This window comes from Paramisgurnus dabryanus, chromosome 5 (assembly GCF_030506205.2).
Source record: "Paramisgurnus dabryanus chromosome 5, PD_genome_1.1, whole genome shotgun sequence".
Classification (NCBI taxonomy): Eukaryota; Metazoa; Chordata; class Actinopteri; order Cypriniformes; family Cobitidae; genus Paramisgurnus; species Paramisgurnus dabryanus.
In genome coordinates this window covers 14,119,393-14,146,389 of record NC_133341.1, presented here as the reverse complement: position 1 = coordinate 14,146,389, position 26,997 = coordinate 14,119,393, and the positions used below count along the sequence as shown (strand labels likewise).

Below are 26,997 nucleotides of genomic sequence, written 5' to 3'. Positions count from 1 at the left end.
TTATAACATGTTGTGCATTCCTATACAACATGTTTTTCTTGACTTAAACTGTTCTCACTTAAACTATCTGATTCTCATATAAATTGTAATTTTGTTATTTCTGCTCTGCAATGTCATGTCTGCATCTTCCTTGATTGTGCCATTTGAATGTTTGCAGCTCTGAAAAGCTTGGCTGGCTACACTGCCTGTGTAGCGCAGTCTACTAAACGCATGCATCAAAACTCAGAGGTTGAGGGTTCGAATCCCACCTGATGCATGTGTTATGTTTTACTAATAAGATTTTGTTTGGAGTTAATTCTCACCTATTATTCTTAACCAGTCTGTTTTCCATGTTCTGCACTGCTTGTCATAATTTGGTTGCCAATCGCCACCACCATTTCAAAAATGCAGTAGCAGCCATTTTGAAAAGTACAGTATTCAGTTTTTTTGCTACTACTTTTGCAGTGTTTCTTGAATTGTTACACAATTTGGCTCAAATTTTCTTTGGACGGAGCCGCAGAGAAATGACCGAACAGAATTTAGATTTTTATCTTTGTTCAAAAGTTATAAATGCGTACATTTATCGATGTCGACCCAAAATTCGTTCTGAGTCATTATCTCGGTCATTCTTTGATCAATTGAAATGAAACTTGGTACCCTTCATAAGGACCATGAACTGGGGTACCATGCCAAATTTGAGGACAGCGCCACCTATGGGTCATGAGATATGAAAAATGGCTATTTTTGCCCATAACTATTGAAATGTTTGATAGAAAATTATGATCTTGGTGTCTATGGATTCCTTGGCTCATGACAAATCTGTCGATATATATTATGCCAGAAATTACCAAACCGCCTGTACACTATTTTGAATTTTGTTTTAAATTGGGATAACTATTATTCTATATAATGTATCGGCACAAAAATCGGTAGGAAGCATTGGTATGATGTCCTAAAGGTACCTGGGAAATCTGAAGACAGCGCCACCTAGGGTTCATAAACTATATAAAACAGCCCATAACTTCTGAAAACTTTGTCTGATATTCATTTTCTTTGTGAATTTTTATTCACTGGTTTATGTCGATTGCAACAATATCTCATTTGTCAGTTTTCAACATTCTGTTCATGTCTTATTTCATAGCATATGTGAAGTAGTTTTTTCGCTACTACTTTTGCAAATTAAGTCTATTTTATGCCAGGCTCTGCTCACATAAACTTTGGAGCAATCCGCACAGAAATGACCAAACACATTTTTGATATTCTCTGCCATTCCCGAGAAATACCTGTCCAAAGTTGACTGTCCCTGTGACATTGTCTCTTTAAAATTATTATGACTGTATTATAACATGTTGTGCATTCCTATACAACATGTTTTTCTTGACTTAAACTTTAACTGTTCTCACTTAAACTATCTGATTCTCATATAAATTGTAATTTTGTTATTTCTGCTCTATAATGTCATGTCTGCACCTTCCTTGATTGGGCCATTTGAATGTTTGCAGCTCTGAAAACCTTGGCTAGCTACACTGCCTGTGTAGCGCAGTCTACTAAACGCATGCATCAAAACTCAGAGGTTGAGGGTTCGAATCCCATCTGATGCATGTGTTATGTTTTTCTATTAATATTTGTTTTGAGTTTATTCTCACCTATTATTCTCAACCAGTCTGTTTTCCATGTTCTGCACGGCTTGCAGTAATTTGGTGGCCAAGCATCATCACCAGTTCAAATATGCAGTAGCGGCCATTTTGAAAAGTACAGTATTCAGTTTTTTTGCTACTACTTTTGCAGTGTTTGTTGAATTGTTACACAATTTGGCTCAGATTATCTTTGGACCGAGCCACATAGAAATGACCAAACATAATTTTGATATTTATCTTTGTTCAAAAGTAATACATTTGTCAACAGGAATAATTTTTAAACCATTTAATCAACTAAACTTCTATGGAGAATATTTGATGTGGTAATCTATGCCTTCCCAGTAGCTCAACCAAATGCGTGATGGGCATGAAATCCAGAGGTTGCGGGTTCAAATCCACCATACGGCGGCAATCAAAATGGTTGACAAATTTGTGTCATGTAGAGTCAAATGTTCGAACAGGTTTGACTACCTACAGGGGTTTTAAAAAATATTCTCTTCTTGAGAAAAATCTCTCCACACTTGAACATACACATTGTCACTTCAGCAATCTAACTTAAGCAGCTGTCTGTATGTATGTCTCCCCTGTAGCTCAACCAGATGAGTGACAGGCATGACACCTGGAGATCATGGGTCCAAATCCTGGCTAGGGCAGCAATTGAAGTCTCTTACTTTAGAGTCAAAAGCTTCAATTCATTATTTGTATTTTACTTTATTATTTTAACAGGTATTATTTCGTTTGTGCTCTTTTGGTTTAAGTCTCATGTGTAACATGTATGATGCTTTAGTGGTTCAATTGTTTTCTAGGTCAGCATTGGACTAATCGGTCCTTCTTTCAACATGCACATAAATATTATACTTCAAAATTTTTATTTTTTCATTATGTTCATTCTCATCTCTGAGTCCTGTGTGCTGATAGTTCCCATACATATCTGCTACATTGCATTCTTCAATTGCATGTCCTTTCAGCTTCGTTGCGTGTTGCAGGACCATTGTTGCTTGGCCCCGTATCGCTGTCTACAGCTATATTCTTACATTTTGTAAGTGAATGGATAAATCATCTGTTAAATGCCTATATGTAAATGTAAGTGAATAATAGGGAGTCTTTCTGTCTTTGCTTTCTTATGTCGAAATATAACTGGTCTGAGTTTACACTCTCTCACTTTAATAAGGTGGAAGATAAATCTATTGGAGTATATAAAGGTACTAAGTGGGCAATTTCTTTCCAGTTAATGATTAGGGATGGACAGAAAGCTCAGAAAAAAGTACTTTTTTTGTCAAGATCAAGTTTAAGCAAATAAGCAAGTTTAATGTCAATGAATTATTTGAAAACATTGAATAATATTTTGATAGTAAAAGTTCTATGAAACAAAATGTCATACACAATATCCAGTGCTTTTATGAGCTTGCTAGTTCATACTCTTATGTATAATAGGTGTCCAGTAAAAAGGGACTATAAATAAAATAATGAATTCAACTCAACCTTTTTAGATGTCTTTATAAAACATTTTTGTGTCAAAGTTTTTCCAATAACAGATCTCCAGAATAAAGGACATCTTATTTACAAATGAATGAAAGCAGTTTATTTATACAGTTTAAATAAAAAACAAAATAAAACATAAAATAATAATTTAATCAAACATTTATTTCATAATTTATTCACCCTCATGTCACTCTTAAACATTTAAACAGTTTTGTGTCAAAGTTTTTATTCAACCAATAACATATATCCAGAATTAAGGACATCTTATTTACAAATGAATGAAAGCAGTTTATTTAGACAGTTTAAATACAAAACAAAATAAAACATAAAATAATAATTAAATAAAACATTTATTTATTATTTTTTTGCATAAATGAAATATGGGTTTGACATGGCACGAAGGTGAATATATTATTAGAGAATTTTCATTTTTGCATTTACTTGCTTTTAAGTAATAATAATAAAGTTTGTTTAATGATTTGTGAGGTGTATACGGCAATGTGCAATGTGCTTTGCTCTTCAAGATCGTAGAAGTTCATCCTTGTACTTGCTGTAATTCAGCAAATAAAGAGAGAGAGAGAGAGAGAGAGAGAGAGAGAGAGAGAGAGAGAGAGAGAGAGAGAGAGAGAGAGAGAGAGAGAGAGAGAGAGAGAGAGAGAGAGAGAGAGAGAATATAATTAGTAAAAAAAAAGGTTATTTGATGATGTAAAACCAGCTATAATTATATGTGATGATTTGTAATAAATCCCATAGGCTTTCTGTTTGTATCTCCACACTCTAAAAAAACAAACGGTGCTATATAGCACCAAAACTGTTGCTTTGGATCGTAACCATAGAAGAACCATTTTTAGTGCCATATAGCACCACTATAGCACCACATATGGTTCTACAAAGCACTATATGGTTCTACACAGGTGCTTCACTGGTGCTTCACCGGTGCTATATGGCACTAAAAATGGTTCTTCTATGATTACGAGCAAAGAACCACTTTTGGTGCTATATAGCACCGTTTGTTTTTAGAGTGCATGTGTGTAAATATATTTACAGGATTCAGGGTCTGTTTCCCGGACAGGGCTTTTCCTAGTCTCAGACTAATATGCATGTTTGAGCTACTTTAATTTAAAAACATCTTGCACTGAAAATTCCTATTTGTGCTATTGTTTTGTCTCATGTTGTTTTTGGTAAGGTATGTTTGTAAAAACTACTTAAATGTCCTAATATAACTAATCCCTATAGTCCTACGAATATAAACCCTGTCCAGGAAACTGCCCCTTAGTGTATGTGTGTGCATGTAAACATGTGCATGAAGTGTATTTACCTGCATCTTGCTAAGTGTCCAGGGTAAAAGGCGCTCTACGTTACTGTAGATACCTGGACGGCTTCTCCTTCCACAGCCTTCTCCCCAACTTGTTATACCTGTGAGAAACCAACGACCATCACCAGCCTTACACACCAACGGACCTCCACTGTCCCCCTGGAAAGAGAGAGCAACAAAACAAAAACTGACAAACAGCACTACAAACGTTTACCACAAGGTGGCAGTCTTTGCAAGCAAAAAGAGTGCTTTTGAGAGCCTGTCTAACCTGGCACGAGTCTTTTCCTCCTGAAAGATATCCTGCACACTGCATATTTGCAGTGATAAGTCCACTGTAAACGCCTTTTGCGTTGCATGTAGTTGAATCAATCAAGCTGACTGCGACTTCCATCAAATAAGTTGAACTTGAAGCTGCACACACAGAGAGTGACAACACAGAGAGAGGCTTTAATAAATACGCTATAACATTGATAAATACAAAAAAAAACTGACAAAATCCTGCACACATAGAAATCTCTAATTCTCTCAAGGAGTCATGTTTGAGCATAAGCCTAATGTTATGAGGCACATACTATCTGATAAAGGTGCAATGTGGGATTTTTAGCGGCATCTGGCAGCGAGACTGTGAATTGCAACCAACGGCTCAATCCACAGTTCCTTCCTTATTTTTGAAACGCATAGTAAAGCCACAGGACAAACATGTCATCGTCTGAGAAAATGCAGTGACGAAACGCAATCTATCTTTAGGGCTGCAACATGACAGCGCAAAATACTTCCATGTAAAGGGACCCGCAGTGTATGTTGATAAAATGACTCATTCTGAGTTAATAAAAACAATACAGTTCGTTTTGTAGAGTCTTTAAACACTGATACACAATGATAATATAGTTATGTCTATTATATTGAAATCCTGTCACGAGATCCTTCTAAAAAGTCCCACATTGCACCTTTAAGGAAATAAAATACTTTTTTAAATATTTAACATGCCTGTAAAACACGTACATACCACTCCCTTCCTGTGTTACTCCAAAACCTGTAGTCCAACACTGTGTACCAGAAGGAAAAGTCTGGCCAGTCACAGGGAGACAGACCGGTTGTATATTACCTTAAACAACATGCATAAACACGTTAAGTTTAGACTGTACGAATAAACCTGGTCACTAATAATGTGTATATGTGTGTGCTTATAGATACTCACTGACAGGTGTCTCAAGTTTTAGCAAAGCAATGTCGTAGTCTTTTGTGTCTGAGTTGTACTTTTCATTTATGATGATTTGTTTGACATAATATGGGCTGGGAAGTTTAAGTTGGGACACCATACCAATGTACACTCTCCAGTTACTAAGCACCAGAGAGTCAGATGATTCTCTAAGAAAAGAAATGAAAGCAACTGCATTTATCCATTCATCAATTCATTTTACTTTGTTATAAAATTTCTAAACTATTTGTGTATACTGACTTGGGGAAGCAGTGAGCAGCTGTAACTATAATATCTGGAGCCACTAGAGATCCTCCGCATGTATGAGACCTTTTGAAATGAAGGCTGGCCTGCCACGGCCACTGACCCTCGGTAGCTGGAGTTCCCCCTATAATCTTTGTATTAGTCGGTGGCTTTCCACAGTCTGACCAGAGATGGGGAGAGAGAGGAGGAGGGTGTTTAGACATGAATAGACTTATTTTGTAATAATAAAACGCAGCAATAATGTAGTGAGCTCACCGCTACACTGCAGCGACACGGTCTTCTGACTAGGACAGGATGTGCTACAATTAAAACAAAACTGTTACACATATGTAATGTATACATTTTACACATTTATTTTACATTCACCCACAATGCACGTATGGGATTCGATTGTAGATGAAGATATTATGTTCAATTTTTTTCAAAACTACACTTGGTGTACTACACTTTTGGCAGTACTTATGTTGGGGATTGTGTTGTATTTTTACTCCTCAAACCTCACTGCTGCGTAAGCATCTATTTCTGATCTATTAGAAGGAGTCTTAAAGAATAAAATCTGCCATTCAATGTAGTTGAGAAAAGGTGTTTTAAGGTATTTAAAAGGTATTTTAATTGCTTCCCATAAGTGTATTCCCATAAGAAAGACACATCCCACATTTGCGATCTATTTAATATTATTTCTCCCACAGAAGGTACAAAAGTTGTCACTTGCAGTACCTTTCTGAAAAAGTCAACTTTTTACCTAAAAGGTGCATATTGGTACCTCAGAGGTTCATACTGGTACCTCACAGGTACATATTAAAGGGATAGTTCACCTTAAAATGAAAATTCTGTCATCATTAACTCATCCTCATGTTGTTCTAAACCTGTATGAATTACTTTTTTTCTGATGAACACAAAAGAGGATATTTTGAGAAATGATGGTAAACACACAGCAGATAGTGACCATTGACTATCCCTTTAAGACATTTAAACGGTACTGGTCCAGTGAAAACTTTTGTACCTTTTTGTCCAAAAGTGTAGACAGCAATAAGCAGAAATGACAACTTTCGCGTATGTTTCCAGGATTTCAAATATTTCTCCTGAGAAAAAGACCCAGAAATCTCACAAATGTCTCCATTAGAGTTTTAAACTCAATCAAAAGTCACTCAGTATTATTAAAGATTTAAATAGGAACACAAACATTTCTCATAACATTTACACAAATTCATTTATTTTAGCTCTTTTACTCTTTTACTGCGCCATGCTATTAATGCATTTTAACAATTGTGTCATTTGTTTACATTTTTATGTCTTCTGAGCAATTTTAGGAGAAACATCTGAGACTAAGTTTTGTGCTGAAAGAGCAACCCATGAGCAAATCATTTGTTTATCCAAATCCAAGTCAGAGTTTTACATAGTTTTTTTACATTAAGTTGTTTTCTAGTGTCTGCTGGTTTATACTCTACCTGGCCTGAACACTGCCCTGGATAGTGTTGGAAAACTGTCCATTGGTCACACTTTGAAAGGAGGACGCACTGGTTGGCAATACATTCTTTTGATAACTTCTGTGAAGCACACAAGCAAAATTCTTATGTGAGTTTCTACATTACAGATGTGTGTTCACAAACATACATTTCTAAAAATATGTACAGCCATGACTATACTTGAAATAGGCCATAATTTTGAAAATTAGAAATCTAGTGGAACACATAGCAAACTGACTACAGTTAACAGGCAAAAAGTGAATTACCTAGGACACGTTTCTAAATCAACATCATTGGGCCTTGAACTGCCTTTCTGATTAGATAGGGTTAGTTTAGGCTTTCAGACTGGGTTAAGGAATTGTACATTTATGTTATCACACAATTTTTCTCAGATTTCAGGGGTAATTTTTGTTCTGTTCGATCCAGGAATGCATATTGTAGTAAAATCACAGTGATCAACATTATAGATGTGGAACTATACAGTAAATATTATTAGCTTAGTATAAATTAATTATTGCATGTACAGTATGTGAGATCTGCATCCTGGTTTTATTTGTGTGCGTGCGTGTGTGTGTGTGTGTGTGTGTGTGTACCTGGTAATTATCACGTTGTGGGGACCAATTGTCCCCACAAAGATAGGAATACCAGTGTTTTTGTGACCTTGTGGGGACATTTTGATGTCCCCATGAGGAAACAAGCTTATAAATCAAACAAGATGATGTTTATTGAAAATCTAAGGTACAAGAAAGGTTTTTGTGATGGTTGGGGTTAGGGAATGGGGCAGGTAAGGGGAATAGAATAAACAGTTTGTATGGTATAAAATGCATTACGTCTATGGAATGTCCCCACAAAACATGGAAACCAGAATGTGTGTGTGTGTGTGTGTGTGTGTGTGTGTGTGTGTGTGTGTGTGTGTGTGTGTGTGTGTGTGTGTGTGTGTGTGTGTGTGTGTGTGTGTGTGTGTGTGTGTGTGTGCATTTTATACTTACTGTTTAAAGCCAAGCTGTTTGCATGTTTGGTCAGCTATGCTTGTACTCCAGCCATCATCACAGACAGGAAGGAAGCTTCCAGTCTTAGAGGTCATGACCTGCAACTCATTTCCTGTTCCAAACCTCACTGAAATGGAGATTAAATGTATATATCAGTGTAAATCAGTATATATAATTTCCATCCAAGATTGCAAGATACTAATTATAATCTTATAAATGTTGTACACAAAGCTATTGTTGATATGCAATTGTAATTTAAATAACACTGACCACAGACACTTTCATCACTGCCCTTAGAACAGTCTTTCTTCCCATCACAATTGACTGCTGATGCGGGGCATGTGTCTGGTTCTTGTTTATGTCCCGCAAAAGCCCACAGTGACGGTCCATAACGTACTGCAGGAAAAAATCAATAAATTAGAAGTGTACCTAAAGTAACTCTCATTGAAGTTTACACCAAATTGCAAATCTTGAATATAATCTTCTGTGCAACAACACGCTCACACTTACTGATAATGGGGACAATCAAACTGGGTGCTGAATCCCTCAATGTGAATAATGTCATAAAATGTAAGAAAGGGACAGCACTCACAGTTCAAGCTTCAAAAATAACGTTTAATCGCCCACAACGAACGTTTCGGGCTGAACGCCCTTCTTCAGCGTACTGGCGATTTCACAAATTAATCACAGGTGTTTCCTTAAATAAGGTGTTCACCTCTGACCTGTTTACAATTCCTCTCCAAAAGAGGGAGCTCAAGGTACAAGCAACCATCGAAATACATTTATAAAAATGTACAAAATGTACAAATACACTGATATGCAATAGACAAATGAAAAAAAAAAAAAAAAAAAAAAAAAAAAAAAAAAAAAAAAAAAAAAAAAAATTAATATATAAATAAATTTACAATAAACAAAAAAGAAAAAAAAAAAAAAAAAAAAAAAAAAAAAAAAAAAAAAAAAAAAAAAAAAACAGGAAGAGATAAACATATTCTTAAAGTTGTATCATATTAACAAAGTCAGAAAAGACAGGAAGAGAGAAACACATTCTTAGAATTGTATCATGTTAACAAAGTTACAGAAAACAGCTAAGGACCAATTCTTCATTCATCCCAGAGGGAATTATTGTACCCAAATAATGAATCCAATACGCTTCTCTCTGTAGTAACAACTTGTCACGATCGCCTCCCCTACGCGGCATATGTACGACCTCAATACCCATAAATGTTAACTCTCTGACGTCATGTTTTAAACTGTTGAAATGTCTCGCTACCGGTGATTTCTCATCATATCTACGAATGGAACACTTGTGCTCACATATCCTAGTCTTCAATTCACGCTTGGTCTTACCAACATAGTACAAATCACAAGGACATTTTAACAAATATACCACATACTTTGTGTTACAAGTAATTCTACCTCTAACACGAATGATTTTATCCAAGGTGGTGTGCTTAAAAAATTGTCCTTTTATCATAGCGTAACAATGAACACAGTTGTGGCATGGAAAATTGCCACTGGGAATGTGTGACAAAAAATGTGAATGTGTACTGGGTAGATCTGTTTTTACTAAAACATCACGTAAGTTTGGAGATCTCTTATGGAAGTGTCTGGGTGGACTGGTGAAACAAGCTGCGATCTGTGGATCTGTCTCTAAGATGTGCCAGTGTTTTCTTACTATATGTTTTAAAGACTCTGAAATGGGACTGTACGTGGAGACCAACGGTAAGCTCTGTTGGACATCATCCTTCTTTTTGGGCTGTAATAAATCTGTTCTTTGTATCTGTCTTACTCTACTAAGATGTTGTTGTAGTATAGGATTCTTATACCCCCTATCATTAAAGCCGTCCCACAAGTTTTTTGCGTGTATTTCAAACGTATCTTGTGAAGCGCAAATACGTTTAACGCGTGTAAACTGACTGTAAGGTAAACTTTGTTTTAAAGCAGGCGAATGATAACTACTATAGTGTAAGAAGGTATTCCTATCAGTCTCTTTCTTGTACAGTTCAGTGTCTAAAACATTACCCAATTTTTTCACCAACACATCTAGAAAAGCAATTTTCTCATTGTCATATTCAAGAGTGAATTTTATAGACCTCATTTTCGTGTTCATATGTTCATGGAACTCTAGCAAAAGATCAACACTGCCACTCCAAATAAAAAACAAATCATCTATGTATCTCCAATAGTACTTTATAAACTTGAAATATGGATTATTATTGAAAACAAAATCCAACTCAAATTTCCCCATAAACAAATTTGCGTAATTTGGGGCCATAGGGGAACCCATTGCTGATCCTCTAAGCTGGAGATAATATTCATTCTGAAACTTAAAGTAATTTTTGGACAAGACCTCCTTAGTTAAACATAACAGAAAGTCTGTGCTAGGAACTTGTGTAGGTCTTTGCAATAAATAATATCTCAAAGCCTCAATCCCATCTTCATGAGGTATGCTGGGGTACAAACTGGACACATCCATAGTACACAACACATCATCTTGATCCACCTGACAAACACTCAATTTATTCAAAAAATCCATGGTGTCTCTTAGGTATGAGGGTAGTGAATAGACTAAGTCTTTAATATGAGAGTCCACAAATTGGGAAATGGGTTCTGTCAATGACCCATTTCCAGACACAATAGGTCGACCCGGAGGATGCATCAAGTTCTTATGGATTTTAGGAAGTGTATATATGACCGGCCGCCTGGGATTAGCAGGAGTCATATATTTACACTCATCATCACTTATTTGCCCCTCTCGACAAGCTGTCTTTAAGACCAGTTTTAATTCGTCACTAAATTTCAACGTAGGGTCCGACCTGAGACATTTGTAAACATCAGAATCACTCAACTGTCTTTGAATCTCTGTAACATATGCAGTTTTATCTTGTACAACTACTGCACCTCCTTTATCTGCATTACGAATGACAAGATTATCATTATTCATTAACTCCATCAATGCTTTCTTTTCAGACTCTAAGAGATTGGGATATACTGTATTCACCTCACTCTGTGTACACAGGTCCAACGCTTCTTTTTCCACCAACCGGCAAAAAGTGTCAATGGAAGCATTATTGACCTGAGGCACAAAAGTGCTTTTAGGTTTAAAACGTTTTTTCGGGACCATCGACTGTATTTGAATATTACCGGACTCCGCAGCATTTCTAGTGTCTTTCATGTAGAAGGCCTTCAGTTTTATACTTCTAAAAAACTTAAACAACTCTACCTTAGTGGTGAAGGAGTCCGCTCTTTTAGAAGGAACAAAAGACAGACCTCGGGATAACAGTCGCTGTTGATCATCACTTAAATCCACGCTAGAAATGTTAATGACGTTAACCTCTCCAGAGGACACTCCTAATCTCGGTTCCTTGCTTTTTCTCTTCCCCCGCCTGGTTTTTTTCCTCTTGTAGTTGGGGACGGTTACAACCCACTTCCCAACCGTCCCCAACTACAAGAGGAAAAAAACCAGGCGGGGGAAGAGAAAAAGCAAGGAACCGAGATTAGGAGTGTCCTCTGGAGAGGTTAACGTCATTAACATTTCTAGCGTGGATTTAAGTGATGATCAACAGCGACTGTTATCCCGAGGTCTGTCTTTTGTTCCTTCTAAAAGAGCGGACTCCTTCACCACTAAGGTAGAGTTGTTTAAGTTTTTTAGAAGTATAAAACTGAAGGCCTTCTACATGAAAGACACTAGAAATGCTGCGGAGTCTTGTAGTTGGGGACGGTTACAACCCACTTCCCAACCGTCCCCAACTACAAGAGGAAAAAAACCAGGCGGGGGAAGAGAAAAAGCAAGGAACCGAGATTAGGAGTGTCCTCTGGAGAGGTTAACGTCATTAACATTTCTAGCGTGGATTTAAGTGATGATCAACAGCGACTGTTATCCCGAGGTCTGTCTTTTGTTCCTTCTAAAAGAGCGGACTCCTTCACCACTAAGGTAGAGTTGTTTAAGTTTTTTAGAAGTATAAAACTGAAGGCCTTCTACATGAAAGACACTAGAAATGCTGCGGAGTCCGGTAATATTCAAATACAGTCGATGGTCCCGAAAAAACGTTTTAAACCTAAAAGCACTTTTGTGCCTCAGGTCAATAATGCTTCCATTGACACTTTTTGCCGGTTGGTGGAAAAAGAAGCGTTGGACCTGTGTACACAGAGTGAGGTGAATACAGTATATCCCAATCTCTTAGAGTCTGAAAAGAAAGCATTGATGGAGTTAATGAATAATGATAATCTTGTCATTCGTAATGCAGATAAAGGAGGTGCAGTAGTTGTACAAGATAAAACTGCATATGTTACAGAGATTCAAAGACAGTTGAGTGATTCTGATGTTTACAAATGTCTCAGGTCGGACCCTACGTTGAAATTTAGTGACGAATTAAAACTGGTCTTAAAGACAGCTTGTCGAGAGGGGCAAATAAGTGATGATGAGTGTAAATATATGACTCCTGCTAATCCCAGGCGGCCGGTCATATATACACTTCCTAAAATCCATAAGAACTTGATGCATCCTCCGGGTCGACCTATTGTGTCTGGAAATGGGTCATTGACAGAACCCATTTCCCAATTTGTGGACTCTCATATTAAAGACTTAGTCTATTCACTACCCTCATACCTAAGAGACACCATGGATTTTTTGAATAAATTGAGTGTTTGTCAGGTGGATCAAGATGATGTGTTGTGTACTATGGATGTGTCCAGTTTGTACCCCAGCATACCTCATGAAGATGGGATTGAGGCTTTGAGATATTATTTATTGCAAAGACCTACACAAGTTCCTAGCACAGACTTTCTGTTATGTTTAACTAAGGAGGTCTTGTCCAAAAATTACTTTAAGTTTCAGAATGAATATTATCTCCAGCTTAGAGGATCAGCAATGGGTTCCCCTATGGCCCCAAATTACGCAAATTTGTTTATGGGGAAATTTGAGTTGGATTTTGTTTTCAATAATAATCCATATTTCAAGTTTATAAAGTACTATTGGAGATACATAGATGATTTGTTTTTTATTTGGAGTGGCAGTGTTGATCTTTTGCTAGAGTTCCATGAACATATGAACACGAAAATGAGGTCTATAAAATTCACTCTTGAATATGACAATGAGAAAATTGCTTTTCTAGATGTGTTGGTGAAAAAATTGGGTAATGTTTTAGACACTGAACTGTACAAGAAAGAGACTGATAGGAATACCTTCTTACACTATAGTAGTTATCATTCGCCTGCTTTAAAACAAAGTTTACCTTACAGTCAGTTTACACGCGTTAAACGTATTTGCGCTTCACAAGATACGTTTGAAATACACGCAAAAAACTTGTGGGACGGCTTTAATGATAGGGGGTATAAGAATCCTATACTACAACAACATCTTAGTAGAGTAAGACAGATACAAAGAACAGATTTATTACAGCCCAAAAAGAAGGATGATGTCCAACAGAGCTTACCGTTGGTCTCCACGTACAGTCCCATTTCAGAGTCTTTAAAACATATAGTAAGAAAACACTGGCACATCTTAGAGACAGATCCACAGATCGCAGCTTGTTTCACCAGTCCACCCAGACACTTCCATAAGAGATCTCCAAACTTACGTGATGTTTTAGTAAAAACAGATCTACCCAGTACACATTCACATTTTTTGTCACACATTCCCAGTGGCAATTTTCCATGCCACAACTGTGTTCATTGTTACGCTATGATAAAAGGACAATTTTTTAAGCACACCACCTTGGATAAAATCATTCGTGTTAGAGGTAGAATTACTTGTAACACAAAGTATGTGGTATATTTGTTAAAATGTCCTTGTGATTTGTACTATGTTGGTAAGACCAAGCGTGAATTGAAGACTAGGATATGTGAGCACAAGTGTTCCATTCGTAGATATGATGAGAAATCACCGGTAGCGAGACATTTCAACAGTTTAAAACATGACGTCAGAGAGTTAACATTTATGGGTATTGAGGTCGTACATATGCCGCGTAGGGGAGGCGATCGTGACAAGTTGTTACTACAGAGAGAAGCGTATTGGATTCATTATTTGGGTACAATAATTCCCTCTGGGATGAATGAAGAATTGGTCCTTAGCTGTTTTCTGTAACTTTGTTAACATGATACAATTCTAAGAATGTGTTTCTCTCTTCCTGTCTTTTCTGACTTTGTTAATATGATACAACTTTAAGAATATGTTTATCTCTTCCTGTTTTTTTTTTTTTTTTTTTTTTTTTTCTTTTTTGTTTATTGTAAATTTATTTATATATTAATTTTTTTTTTTTTTTTTTTTTTTTTTTTTTTTTTTTTTTTTTTTTTCATTTGTCTATTGCATATCAGTGTATTTGTACATTTTGTACATTTTTATAAATGTATTTCGATGGTTGCTTGTACCTTGAGCTCCCTCTTTTGGAGAGGAATTGTAAACAGGTCAGAGGTGAACACCTTATTTAAGGAAACACCTGTGATTAATTTGTGAAATCGCCAGTACGCTGAAGAAGGGCGTTCAGCCCGAAACGTTCGTTGTGGGCGATTAAACGTTATTTTTGAAGCTTGAACTGTGAGTGCTGTCCCTTTCTTACATTTTATAAATCTTGAATATAAAAAGATCTAAGTCAGAAACCATATGGTATAATGTATAAATTATTTCACAAATGCTTTTATCCATTTTATCAAGGTATACAGTTTATCAGTATCTATGGGGATCAATCAAAGCCAGCAGCTTTGCACTGCTACCGTTCCCTGAGCTCAGTGGTAGACCTTTGTGTTAGCATTGCTAAAGGTCATACTGAAGGTTTGAGCCCCAGGGAACACACAGACTGGAAAATATACTTTATAATGCACTGTAAATCGCTTGCATTAAAGCATCTGCCAAATGCATAAATGCAATGTAATGGTCTATCAATTAGACTACACTAGAGCAGTTGGTAGAGCTATACGTAAGCAGGGGTCATTTAAAGCCATGCACTTGTTTAAAAGTAAAGTGCACTAGGAACAGGATAGAACATCGTAAAAAAAATCTCACTTCCAACTCCGACGGCAATTACAACCAGTGTCACCAAGATGGCAGTGCCACCACTTCCTCCATAGCAGCACTTTTTGTTTTTTGACGATTGAACTCGCCCAGCCTGTGAGGGGACTACACAAAGGACACAACATTGAAAATGTAGAACAAAAGGTGAGATAGTTAATTTGATATACATTAGATATTAAGACTATAGATAACAATTAAATGTATTTGACACATGGTTTGTAGAACTTAATATAAGTTACTTATGTATGTTATTGAGCAGCAGTACCTGTCTGAATCACATAAGGAGCAGGTGTGTGAGGTATTTGCTGAGGGATGTAGTATGGTTGGCTTTGGGTGGCCTGAACACCAGGATATAAAGGCTGGGGAGTGTTCGGATTCACTGCATAGTCATAAGGAGGAGGAGCCTCATTCTAGATTCACAAAACAGATTTTTACAAGGGAAGCTTTTAGGTATATTTCAGAGCTAAGTTCACAGTTAAATGTTATATTATGTATGCCACAACAAATAAACACAATGACATATAGTACTTGTACTGCCAGACAGAGCTGATATAAATTGTAAATACATTTATGATAAGTCTTATTCTCTTGGCTACTGCCTTATGTGAAGTTGCTTTTCTGTTAAATGATGCCATGTTGAGCTTTGAATTATTCGGAGCAGTTCCTACCTAATATTCACTGAAATGTTTTATCTACAGTATGAACCCCCTTTGTTTTTTAATATCAATGACAGTTTTGTATACTGCTAATATTCTTTAGTATACAGGTGCTGGTCATATAATTACAATATCATAAAAAATTTGATTTATTTCACAAATCCATGAAATCCATTAATAGATTATATTTATTTATTACACACAGACTTATATATTTCAAATGTTTATTTCTTTTAGAAAATTAGAATATTGTGAAAATGTTCAATTTTGAAGACACCTGGTGCCACACTCTAATCAGCTAATTAACTAAAAAGACCTGCAAAGGCCTTTAAAATGTGTCTTAGTTTAGTTATGTAGGCTACACAATCATGGGGAAGACTGCTGATTTGACACCTTGCACAAGGAGGGCACGACACAAAAGGTCATTGCAAAAAAGGCTAGCTGTTCACAGAGCTCTGTGTCCAAGCACATTAATAGAGAGGCGAAGGGAAGGAAAAGATGTGATAGAAAAAAGTGTACAAGCAATGGGGATAACCGCACCCTGAAGAGGATTGTGAAACAAAACCCATTAAAAATGTGGGGGAGATTCACAAAGAGGGAATTGTAGCTGGAATCGGTGCTTCAAGAACCACTTCGCACAGACGTATGCAAGACCTAGGTTTCAGCTGTCGCATTTCTGGACTGGACTGCTGCTGAGTGGTCCAAAGTGTTCTCTGATGAAAGGAAATGTTGCATTTCCTTTGGAAATCAGGGTTCCAGAGTCTGGAGGAAGAGAGGAGAGGCACACAATCCACGTTGCTTGAGGTATAGTGTTAAGTTTCCACAGTCAGTGATGGTTTGGGGTGCCATGTCATCTGCTGGTGTTGGTCCACAGTGTTTTCTGAGGTCCAAAGTCAACGTTTTAGAGCACTTCCTGCTGCTGACCAACTTTATGGAGATGCAGATTTCATTTTCCAACAGGACTTGGCACCTGCACACAGTGCTAAAGCTACCAGTACCTGGTTTAAGGACCACGCATCCCTGTTTTTAATTAGCCAGCAAACTCGCCTGACCTTAACCTTGTGAAGAGGAAGATGCGATATGCCAGACCCAACAATGCAGAAGAGCTGAAGGTCACTATCAGAGCAACCTTGGCTATAATATAACACCTGAGCAGTGCCACAGATTGATCAACTCTATGCCACGCCGCATTGCTGCAGTAATTCAAGCAAAAGGAGCCCCAACTAAGTATTGAGTGCTGTACATGCTCATACATTTCATCAGGGGCGCTGTAAAGGGGGAGTAAACAATGACGATTCTCGGGGCCCACGAGTAAGGGGCCCAGAGAAGCCCCCAAAATTGTGGTGCTCAAAAAAAATTTATAGTAAAAATTATTAACTTTAATATATTCTATTTGCTGTTTTCTGGTATCAAAAAAAAAATATTTGTTTAGGAAACACAATGGGGTAACCAAAAAAATCTTGAACAGTTACTTAAACACTAAATTCAAGAAAAATTCTAGAAAAATTTGCTTACCCCGTTGGCAGATTTTTTTGCTTGTTTTATGCACAAAATCCCTTAAATGTAATATTTTTGGTCTAAAAACTAGACTTATTTTCTTGGGTCGTTTTACTCATCAAGAAAAAGCATCTTAATTTAAGTGATAATTTAAGTAATTTTTTACTGAAAACAAGAAAAAAACTAAGATTTTTTTTCTTGAAAAACATTTTTTGAAATGCATAAGTTTAAAGTTTAAGTTGCGGTTAAAATGACTGCTTGTGTCCGTTCTAGTGTTAAAAGTGCATGATAAGGGAACTCAATTTTCTCCCCATGTTAGGTCAAGAAAACGCTGGAAAAATTAATAATACACAGTTTTAGTTAAACGTTCAACACTGCAAAAAAATGACTTTCTTACTTAGTATTTTTGTCTTGTTTTCAGTAGAAATATCTAAAAATTCTTAAATTAAGATGCTTTTTCTTGATGAGCAAAATTACCTAAGTAAATGAGTCTAGTTTTAAGACAAATTAATATACAATTTAAGTGAAATTGTGCTTAAAACAAGCAAAATGATCTGCCAATGGGGTGAGAAAAAAATTGTGAAATAAGATTTATTTTTTCTTAAACACTTAATTCAAGTAAAATTTTCTCACCCCATTGGTAGTCAAAATTCCATAAAAGCGCATGATTTTATGTAAATTAATATGAAAAAAGTCTCAGCTGTGTTGGGGGCCCTGTCAAGATTCTTTTCATGGGGCCCAAAATCCTTAGCAGCGCCCCTGCATTTCATGTTCATACTTCTCAGTTGGCCAAGACTTCTAAAAATCCTTTCTTTGTATTGATCTTAACTAATATTCTAATTTACTGAGATACTGAATTTGGGATTTTTCCTTAGTTGCAGTTATAATTATCAAAATGAAAGAAATTAACATTTGATATATCAGTCTTTGTGTAATGAATGAATATAATATAAAGTTTCGCTTTTTGAATGGAATTAGTGAAATAAATCAACTTTTTGATAATTTTCTAGATATATTACCAGTACTTGTATGTCTGGTTTGTAGCACACAGTGTTGAAATGCCTGTAACACTAATAATATTTTAAGATAATTCGTCTAGTTTATAGATTTTATATCCATATTTTCTATTATCAGTTCCCTTTTTAATTGTGTCTTTTAAGCAGAATTTGCTGAGTGTGTGGGAGTTTGGCAGCAGGGAAAAGTCCCAGTTCATTTTATTGGTCCTCACTGACAAGAGTTTACAAACAAGGGTATATTTTCCATATTCAAATCAGTATTAGAGGAATAGTTCACCTAAAAATTAAAATTCTGTTATCATTTACTCATCCTCATGTTATTCTAAACCTATATAAGTTTCTTTATTCTGTTGAACACAAAATAAGGTATTTTAATAAATGTTGATAAGCACACAGTAGACTGTACCTATTTACTTTCATAGTAGGAATAACAAATCCCATGGAAGTCAATGGGTACATTCTACCATGTGCTTACAGTACCATCACTTATCTATGAAAACGAATATGAGCGGTCACTGTCCTTCTATTGGTGTACACAGATGTACTTCATAAGATACTCAAATCAGGAAGAGATAACATTGAACATCAGGTTTTGAATAAATTTGACAAATTCTGCTAAACTGAGTCCAATATAGAAGCTTTGTTTTACTCTGCAATACTAATTTTCATAATGAAACTTGACACTTTTTATTTAACTGGTTGTCTATTCAAAAACAAAGATAAAACAGACACCTTAAAATTTGAATCTGCCCTCTCTTTATAGTTCTTGTTCTTTCTATCTTAACATTAACAACATCAAGTTGAAATATGTTCTTTGTATTTCACATAGTAAATAATTCACTTAAATCACATCTCATAGTTATAATTCTGTTATCTGACTTCCTGTAACTAATTCTGCTAATGTTTCTTAACAACGCAAACTCTATGTAGTTATGACATTACAATACAACTAAGTATACACGTCAACTAATGCCAATTAGAACACAATAGTACCAAGACAACTACAAGTCTGTAAAACTCTGAACCAATCAGACTGTGATATAATTGTAGTTATTCCATTAAAATAATTGTATTCACTCCACATTCAAACTTACATCACACATTAATACAAAAAAGTGCCACAGTTATTTTAAATAAACCCACATTAAGAATTGATCATATACAGACTTATACAATCCAATTTCATATCTGTCAAATAGTATGAATTAAAGTATTCGTACCTGTCTGTTTGCCATAGGTAAATGTTCTGACTAAAGAGATCAGGTATATTCTACCTGTGTCTCAGCTAAAATAATTGCTTTCTGTAATGAACCTGTTAGTGGCACAACAAAACTCTTACATCATTAGGGCAGGGAAAAACTCACCCTGTTCGAACCCTCCCTCTCTCCTGTTCGACTGGTTTGACAGCATTTATTAAAAACAATTCTCAACAAGATGTCCATAGCAACTCTTTAGATGTAGACGTAGATAATGTAATTTTCCATCAATTGCCTTAATCATTAATAAATACACAACCGAAATTGAGACATAGAAAACAGCGTGCCCCCTACACTGTGCTGACATCATCTGAATATATTTATCGATAACAAAAGCACTTACATCACCAGTTTCACAAACATTTACATAAAATCAGTTTTCAAAGACTGTGGTGTCTTAAATTTGCTCTGTCATCTGATCCCAACAAATTAGATTTTGTGTCCCAGCTCAACTGGTAGAGCATTGTGCCAACAGTGCTGGAGTCATAGGTTCGATTTATGATGAAATTGAACTATTGTAAAAAACCTTTGGATTAGTTTTAGATATATCATATCCTAGTGCAATGAAAATATGTGTGTGTGTGTGTGTGTGTGTTTGTGTGTGTTTGTCCTGTGATGGACTGACCATTTATCCAGCGTATATGGTCCTTGATACTGGGAGAAGGCTCCATCCCTCCCACATCGCTATATAGGGTATCGGAGAATGGGTGGAAAGTGAAATAAAGAAGTCTTCCAATCTGTTATCACTGAAACAGATCCATTGAACATTTGTATTATTTGGTGTTACTATTATTTTTTTATTATTTTTGCCCTAAAATGGGATTTAAACACACACACTGTAAAAAGTGAAAATTTTATCTACTTAAAAACTTCAACTAATACCTAAAAAATGTAAACATTTTCAGCTTACCTTTTTTTTACTTAAAGTATTTTTTAACTTAAACATATAAGTTGAGACGGTGTGTTTCTGTGACAACATTCAGTCTCAATAGAAGGCTTTTTGTCATGCTATACAGTATGCTGTAGGTTAAGTCATCACAACTGCCAATAAGCAGTTTATTATGGATGTTTCAGCAAAAAAAAAAAAAAAAAAATTATTTACAAACACAATTCATGAGACAACACAAATGTAAAAGGGAACAAACATACTAAAAAAATATGACAAACCATCAATAATGTATAAATAATACACAGTTTGGCCTTAATTTGACTGAAAGTTGTCTTCATTGAGTATAGCTGATCTTTCATGAATGTGTGCTAATTTAAACTCAAAACTGTAATAGTTACTGAAGTTAAGCCATTACGAAAAATTCCTGTGTGAAAACTTGCCCAGTCTCCCCCTGCCCTGTCCATGATCTTACAAAGTTGGAACAACTGAATAACAGACACACCTGCGCATGCACACACACACACACACACACAAAGATGCAAACAAGCAATTGTCACACCTATAAATAGCATCTACATTTCAAATACAAAACTATATGCCTCAGTTGTAGGCGTGTGTCTGATATGAATAAATGTTTTGGTATTTTGTACGTCACCTGAAGTAAACTCAGTGACACTAGGCTACAGTATTAGATGACACAGAGAATTCCATTTAAATGAGTTAACTGTGCTCAACATGGGCTTAAAAATTAAAGATCTAAATTAGAGATCTTATTTAATATTGAAAATTTTTGTTCACACAGTCAGATCATCAATTTTCTTTATAATTTTTAGTCAGATACATTATTTATTTGTTTATATATCTGACTTATATATGGGTCAAATACACACTAAATAATCCCACCTGAAATCTGATGTTTACAAGCTTAATCCAAATGATGGAAATCTATACAATCTCATAAGATGTTTCATGGTAAATGAATCTTAGTCTAAATTGGATTATAACTTGTGAATTCTTTAATTGTACTTTTTAGTTGTCATACAGCAGTGTTTCTCAACCCTGGTCCTCAAGGACCCCCTTCCAGAAAGTTTTAGATGTCTCCTTATTTAAAACACCTGAACCAACTCATCAGCCTCCTCCCAGAATGTCTCATCAAGCTAATAATTTAAATCAAGTGTGTTAATTAAGGAGACATCTAAAACATTCTGGAAGGGGGTCCATGAGGACCAGGGTTGAGAAACACTGTCATACAGGACATGCCACGTACCCACGTCATACCAAGTTCTCAGTACGACTGTTACATGACCAAATACGCCTCACTCTTTCTAACTAGTCCAACCAAACCTGTCTCTAATTAGCCAATGCAGATCAGCTGAGTCTAAGTGCCTAAGTACTGGCACTGTCTGGTGAGCAGTTTAAAGTGACAGGAAGATTCAGCAGCTAAAACAACAGGATACCAACACCCTTTGTCTAAACACACATTAAAGCACATTTGTAATACACTTAGATAGCCTTAGATTATTTTACACATTACATTTTATGTTCTTACAAACAGATAGAGAAAGGTGAAGACAACACACACTTTTTGGAAAGCAGAACCTGTAAACTTCACTGATTTGGCAAAAACGTCTTTCTATCTGCAGAATCTTCCTTCTCCTGGTTTCTCATGGCCCTGTTGAGACGTAGGCGGGAGCTGAGCACGTTGCGGACTGAGGAGAGCAGAACTCGGTGCAGACTGACTATTATCACTGTGTGCTGTGCAATAATCATTCTGACAACCTTGATAGTGGGATTGTACTATAGTAAGAATTTGTTGCTTTAGAATTCTTATTTTGTCACTAATTTCTTCCCATATTCACTTACTTGATTTCTCTTATTTATCTTAACCACAAAGCTTCAATGCAAAAAGCCAAACAAATCTCTTCTTTTTTTTGTAAACCTTCAGCCGTTAAGGTCGTGAATACCAAGTTTTTCTACTGCTCTGGATCGCTGAGGTTTGTTGCAATAGAGAAAGTATGCAATGGGAAGGCTGACTGTCCAGGTGGTGAGGATGAGCTTGTCTGTGTATCTAAATTGCGAATAAATGGCACGTTTCCAGGTAAATGTTACAATCTAACGAGTGTTAAGTAAATGTGATTTTTATTCAGTTTTTCCTAGCATTTCTAGAGATGCATTTGTGGAAGACCGTGTGCTTTCTCTCTGACTGTAGTGAGGTTGGTGGGGGACAGACTGGTCCTGCAAGTCTTCATTAATGATGGTGGATGGAAAACTGTGTGTTCTGATAACTGGAAGCCAAAGCATACACGGTTAACATGTCAACAACTGGGCTTTACACTGTAAGCAGTGAGCACATAATAACACAATGACCAGTATCAAGTTAAGCTGATAAATCACAACAAACATGACGAAAATCTTAAATTAGATTTTTTATATAAAACAGTGCTCTCTCCAGTATAGTAATGTTTATCAAAAACGGTGTTCCCAATCCTGGTGCCCAGTACCCCTCCCAAAATGTTTTAGTTGTCCCCTAATTTAAAACACCTGATTGAACCCATCAGCTTGTTAGAGACTTGAGGTGCATCCCAATTCGAAGCCTATGTCCTCCAAAGGCCAATGACACCGCTGTGACGAAGGCAGTCCCAATTCGGAGGCTCATTCAAAAGCTTTTGCCTCCAAATGTGTCCTTCGGTTCCTGTGAAATGAAGGATCCATCAAATGTCCATCTCAATTTAGTTTGCTTCGTGGACTTCAGAGGCCGAATTTTTTTGAAAGATCCAGAATTGGGATGCAGCCATGTTTACCATTCTGGAAGGCTGATGAGTATAAATGTGACAGCTAAAACTTTTTGGGAGGGGGTACTTGAGGACCAGGAATGGAAAGCATTGGTCTAGAAGTATCCTATTTCATTACAGGAGTCCCCGAAGCACTCGCATCCCATTGAAGGGTTTGCTTATTCCGAGCCTTCTGAACGCATTTGCTACGGTTAGCGAAGAATCGAACAACACTGATATCCAGAGTTTTATTACTGCCAGGTGAGATGCACTGTACATGGATGCTCCATGAAATGAGAGTTAATTTGTGATATTTTCAACACAAATATATTTACATTTAGAAATGATGTTATCTTCCACAGTGATAAATGTGTGTCTGGCTCAGTGGTTTCTTTGTCATGCTCAGGTAAGACCGAGAGAATTAAAGGGATACTTCACCGATTTAGCATTCAGCTTTGTATCTGTAGAAACCCGGCAGTATTACTGAATGACCATGTTTCCCTCCCTCATTTCCCCCTGAGAGGAGAGATATCTGCATTTTGGTTCTGCAAAAAAGTCCTCCGATGATGTAATATGACGATTTTTGCATCATCGGAGGACTTTTTTGCAGAACCAAAATGCAGATATCTCTCCTCTCAGGGGGAAATGATGGAGGGAAACATGGTCATTCAGTAATACTGCCGGGTTTCTACAGATACAAAGCTGAATGCTAAATCGGTGAAGTATCCCTTTAAGTGTGTGTGTGTGTGTGTGTTATACTCCCTCTCCATACAAGGTATGATGATCTCTGCCTATAATAAAATATAAAATCCTTAAATATATTAATGAGAGATTGAAGCAGTTCACGGTGATGCTAGTCAAAACAAGGATCGTTTTTTTGGAGAAGGACAAATTAGAGTAAACCTACTAAATGTAACCATACCTAATTTATCATCTTAACTGTACTGTATGTGCTGAACAACTTTACACTTGCTTTAAATCACAAACACTTAAGTGAAAGGGTAAAATTTGAATGGTAACTTTTAAAAAGCAAAATTATTTATAAAAAATACTGTTTAAAAAGAGTTTTTGTAAAAAAAAAAATTAAATAGTGTATAGATGATCAATTCCTCCAGAATTTCACACCTCTATGATAGGATGAACCATTAAATAAACATTTCTGTATTGTTTGCCCCATCATCCAGTTTTCTTTGACTCTACACATGTTCTGTTTTTCTATAGACTGCGGTGAGACAGCAGGACTGGACCGTATTGTTGGTGGGGTAAATGCAGAAATCGAACAATGGCCGTGGCAGGTTAGTCTTCAGTGGAACTACCAACATATGTGTGGAGGAGCGTTGCTCTCCACGCTCTGGATTATATCAGCAGCTCATTGTTTCACAGGGTGAGTCATACACCAAATACTGGACATTGCTGTTTACACGGAAACAGCTTTATAACCTTTTTATATCCTATTGTTGGCTCCTAAGACAAGAATGTTAAATATTCTCTCATTTGTAAGTCGCTTTGGAGAAAAGTGTTTGCTTATAAGGTTACATAAATGTGTTTTTAAAATGATGTGTTTTGGTCAGTTTATCCACTTGAATGTGTTTTTTTTTTTTTTGATGTACAGTTAATACTATAACATGTTTTGCTGTGTCCACAAACAAACCTTCAGGAGGACACGAGAGCGTCAGTGGTCGGTGGTGATGGGTCAGACCGAACTTGGGAATGCCAAGGGGGTCGCTGTAGACACGATTGTTGTCCACAAGGACTACAGCCGCTTGAGCAATGACTTTGACGTTGCCATGGTAAAACTCACCTGGCCTGTCAAACTCAAGGGTACTTCATCTGTCTATCTATCCGTCCATGTTAACTAATATATGTTGCTATTTTCAAGTGTAATGTTCCTATATTGACTCTAGCATGTAGTATCTTGATGGCAGTATTAATGATCTACCCAGTCTCACAAAATTATGTACCTATAGTCACATCATTTTTTCTTTTTCGTGATACATGAATTTCCGCATTTTTTCGCGATCATATCATGAATTTCTGTTTGTGTCATTGTCATGTATTGGTTACTCAACTGCTTTTTCCTATTTTTAAACCATTCGTCGTCAGGGTTAGTGTTGGGTTTGGGTAAGGAAGTCATTTTATGTAAATCTAACCCTAAACCGAAGCGAAAATTGTAAGAAAATAGGACAAAACCGTTCAGTAACCGTTACGTGACAATGACACACAAACAGAAATTCATGATATGATCACGAAAACGTGGAAATTTTGTCAGGATCACAAAAAAGAATCAAAAAATGATGTGACTGTACGTAATTTCGTGTGACTGGGCTATAATGATCCATGGTTAATGGTGTCTTGATTTGTGTATATGACAGAGAATGTAGGCTTCAATGTCATTTGCTATATCATTAGTTTTCTGTCTACCTTCAGAATCAATTTTGCCAGTTTGTTTACCCCCATACCAGCTTTCTGTGAAGGATATGCTTGTGGTGACTGGTTGGGGCTTGCTAAAAGAGAATGGTACGAAGATGTGTTGTCAATTAGCTTAACTAAAATACAATATGGATCGTCATTCCCCACACATTAATTTTTTTCTCTTTTATTTTTTCATACAGGTCAGATGCCCTCAGTACTACAGAAAGCTTCAGTGCCACTGATTGATAAATCCGAATGTTCCAAGCCCTCTGTTTATGGTCCTGTTATCACTCCCAGGATGCTTTGTGCTGGATTCCTCGAAGGAAACATAGATGCATGTCAGGTACCAAAAATTAAAATGAAAACTTAAAGGCGGGGTGCATGATCTCTGAAAGCCAATGTTGACATCACCTAAAAAAACACGCCCCTACCCCAATAGAATCTGGACCATCTTTTGATAAACCCGCCCCACACATGCGCAACCCAGGCAACGGTGTTGGTTAGTAGACACGCCCCTTACCGTTGATTGGCTACAAGTGTGTTTTGGTACTGGGCCCGACTCCCTTTTCCAAAGTGTTTTTCAAAAATCATGCACCCCGCCTTTAATTGAGTGTAGTTTTGGCTTCCAGCTTGTGAATGCAGACAAGCCAAAAATGTAAACTATATGAATACAACTATTATCTCTCTAAACCATTCTCTTGTTTTAAGGGGGATAGTGGGGGTCCACTTGTGTACCTTTCTTCTCGCTGGCAATTAATGGGCATAGTGAGTTGGGGAGTGGGGTGTGCCCGAGAGGGAAAACCTGGAGTTTACACTGATGTTACTCAACTTCTGAACTGGATTTACACTGTGATGGAGGTATGTCCTTATGGTTGTGTACATGCATATAACAAAAGTGAAGTGAATAAAAATGTGATTGTCAATATTTTAGATACACCCATGAGAATCTTGAGAGATGAAGGATGGTCTCAGGAGTCTTCCTTGTTTTTAAACCCAAAACATCTGTCAAAATGGCATGCTTTTAAAATCATGTTTCTGTAATGTAAATAGCACTATGGTGTTTTCCCTGTTAGCCTGCTGTATGTGATTGTTCATTGTCAGTTTTCTAAAGCTATGATATGTTTTAATTGTTTTTCTAAAAATGTAAATTTAAATAAAGAG

General features: G+C 36.5%; 2 protein-coding genes across 3 annotated transcripts; one reads left to right on the top strand and one right to left on the bottom strand.

Moving 5' to 3' along the window:
- Positions 1 to 2,898: 2,898 nt before the first annotated feature.
- tmprss13b (transmembrane serine protease 13b) lies at positions 2,899 to 19,831 on the bottom strand. The gene is made up of 13 exons (XM_065267108.1): positions 19,729 to 19,831; positions 15,605 to 15,749; positions 15,331 to 15,444; positions 8,601 to 8,726; positions 8,331 to 8,457; positions 7,324 to 7,422; positions 6,131 to 6,174; positions 5,873 to 6,035; positions 5,612 to 5,781; positions 5,420 to 5,518; positions 4,682 to 4,824; positions 4,417 to 4,572; positions 2,899 to 3,648 (listed from the first exon to the last, which is right to left on the bottom strand). The coding sequence occupies exons 1-13, from the start codon at positions 19,741 to 19,743 to the stop codon at positions 3,634 to 3,636; spliced, it is 1,416 nt and encodes a 471-aa protein (XP_065123180.1). The 5' UTR covers positions 19,744 to 19,831; the 3' UTR covers positions 2,899 to 3,633.
- Positions 19,832 to 21,895: 2,064 nt separating this feature from the next.
- tmprss4b (transmembrane serine protease 4b) lies at positions 21,896 to 26,970 on the top strand. Of its 2 annotated transcripts, none has more exons than XM_065266955.1 (12): positions 21,896 to 22,059; positions 22,297 to 22,455; positions 22,599 to 22,751; positions 22,863 to 22,989; positions 23,566 to 23,685; positions 23,787 to 23,830; positions 24,646 to 24,808; positions 25,082 to 25,245; positions 25,852 to 25,941; positions 26,037 to 26,179; positions 26,545 to 26,694; positions 26,768 to 26,970. In XM_065266955.1, exons 2-12 carry the CDS (start codon positions 22,320 to 22,322, stop codon positions 26,777 to 26,779), a joined length of 1,302 nt encoding a protein of 433 aa, XP_065123027.1. In that variant the 5' UTR covers positions 21,896 to 22,059; positions 22,297 to 22,319; the 3' UTR covers positions 26,780 to 26,970. The 2 variants fall into 2 exon arrangements, with proteins under 2 accessions (XP_065123027.1, XP_065123026.1); XM_065266954.1 differs by lacking the exon at positions 21,896 to 22,059 and adding an exon at positions 22,086 to 22,218.
- Positions 26,971 to 26,997: the final 27 nt, after the last annotated feature.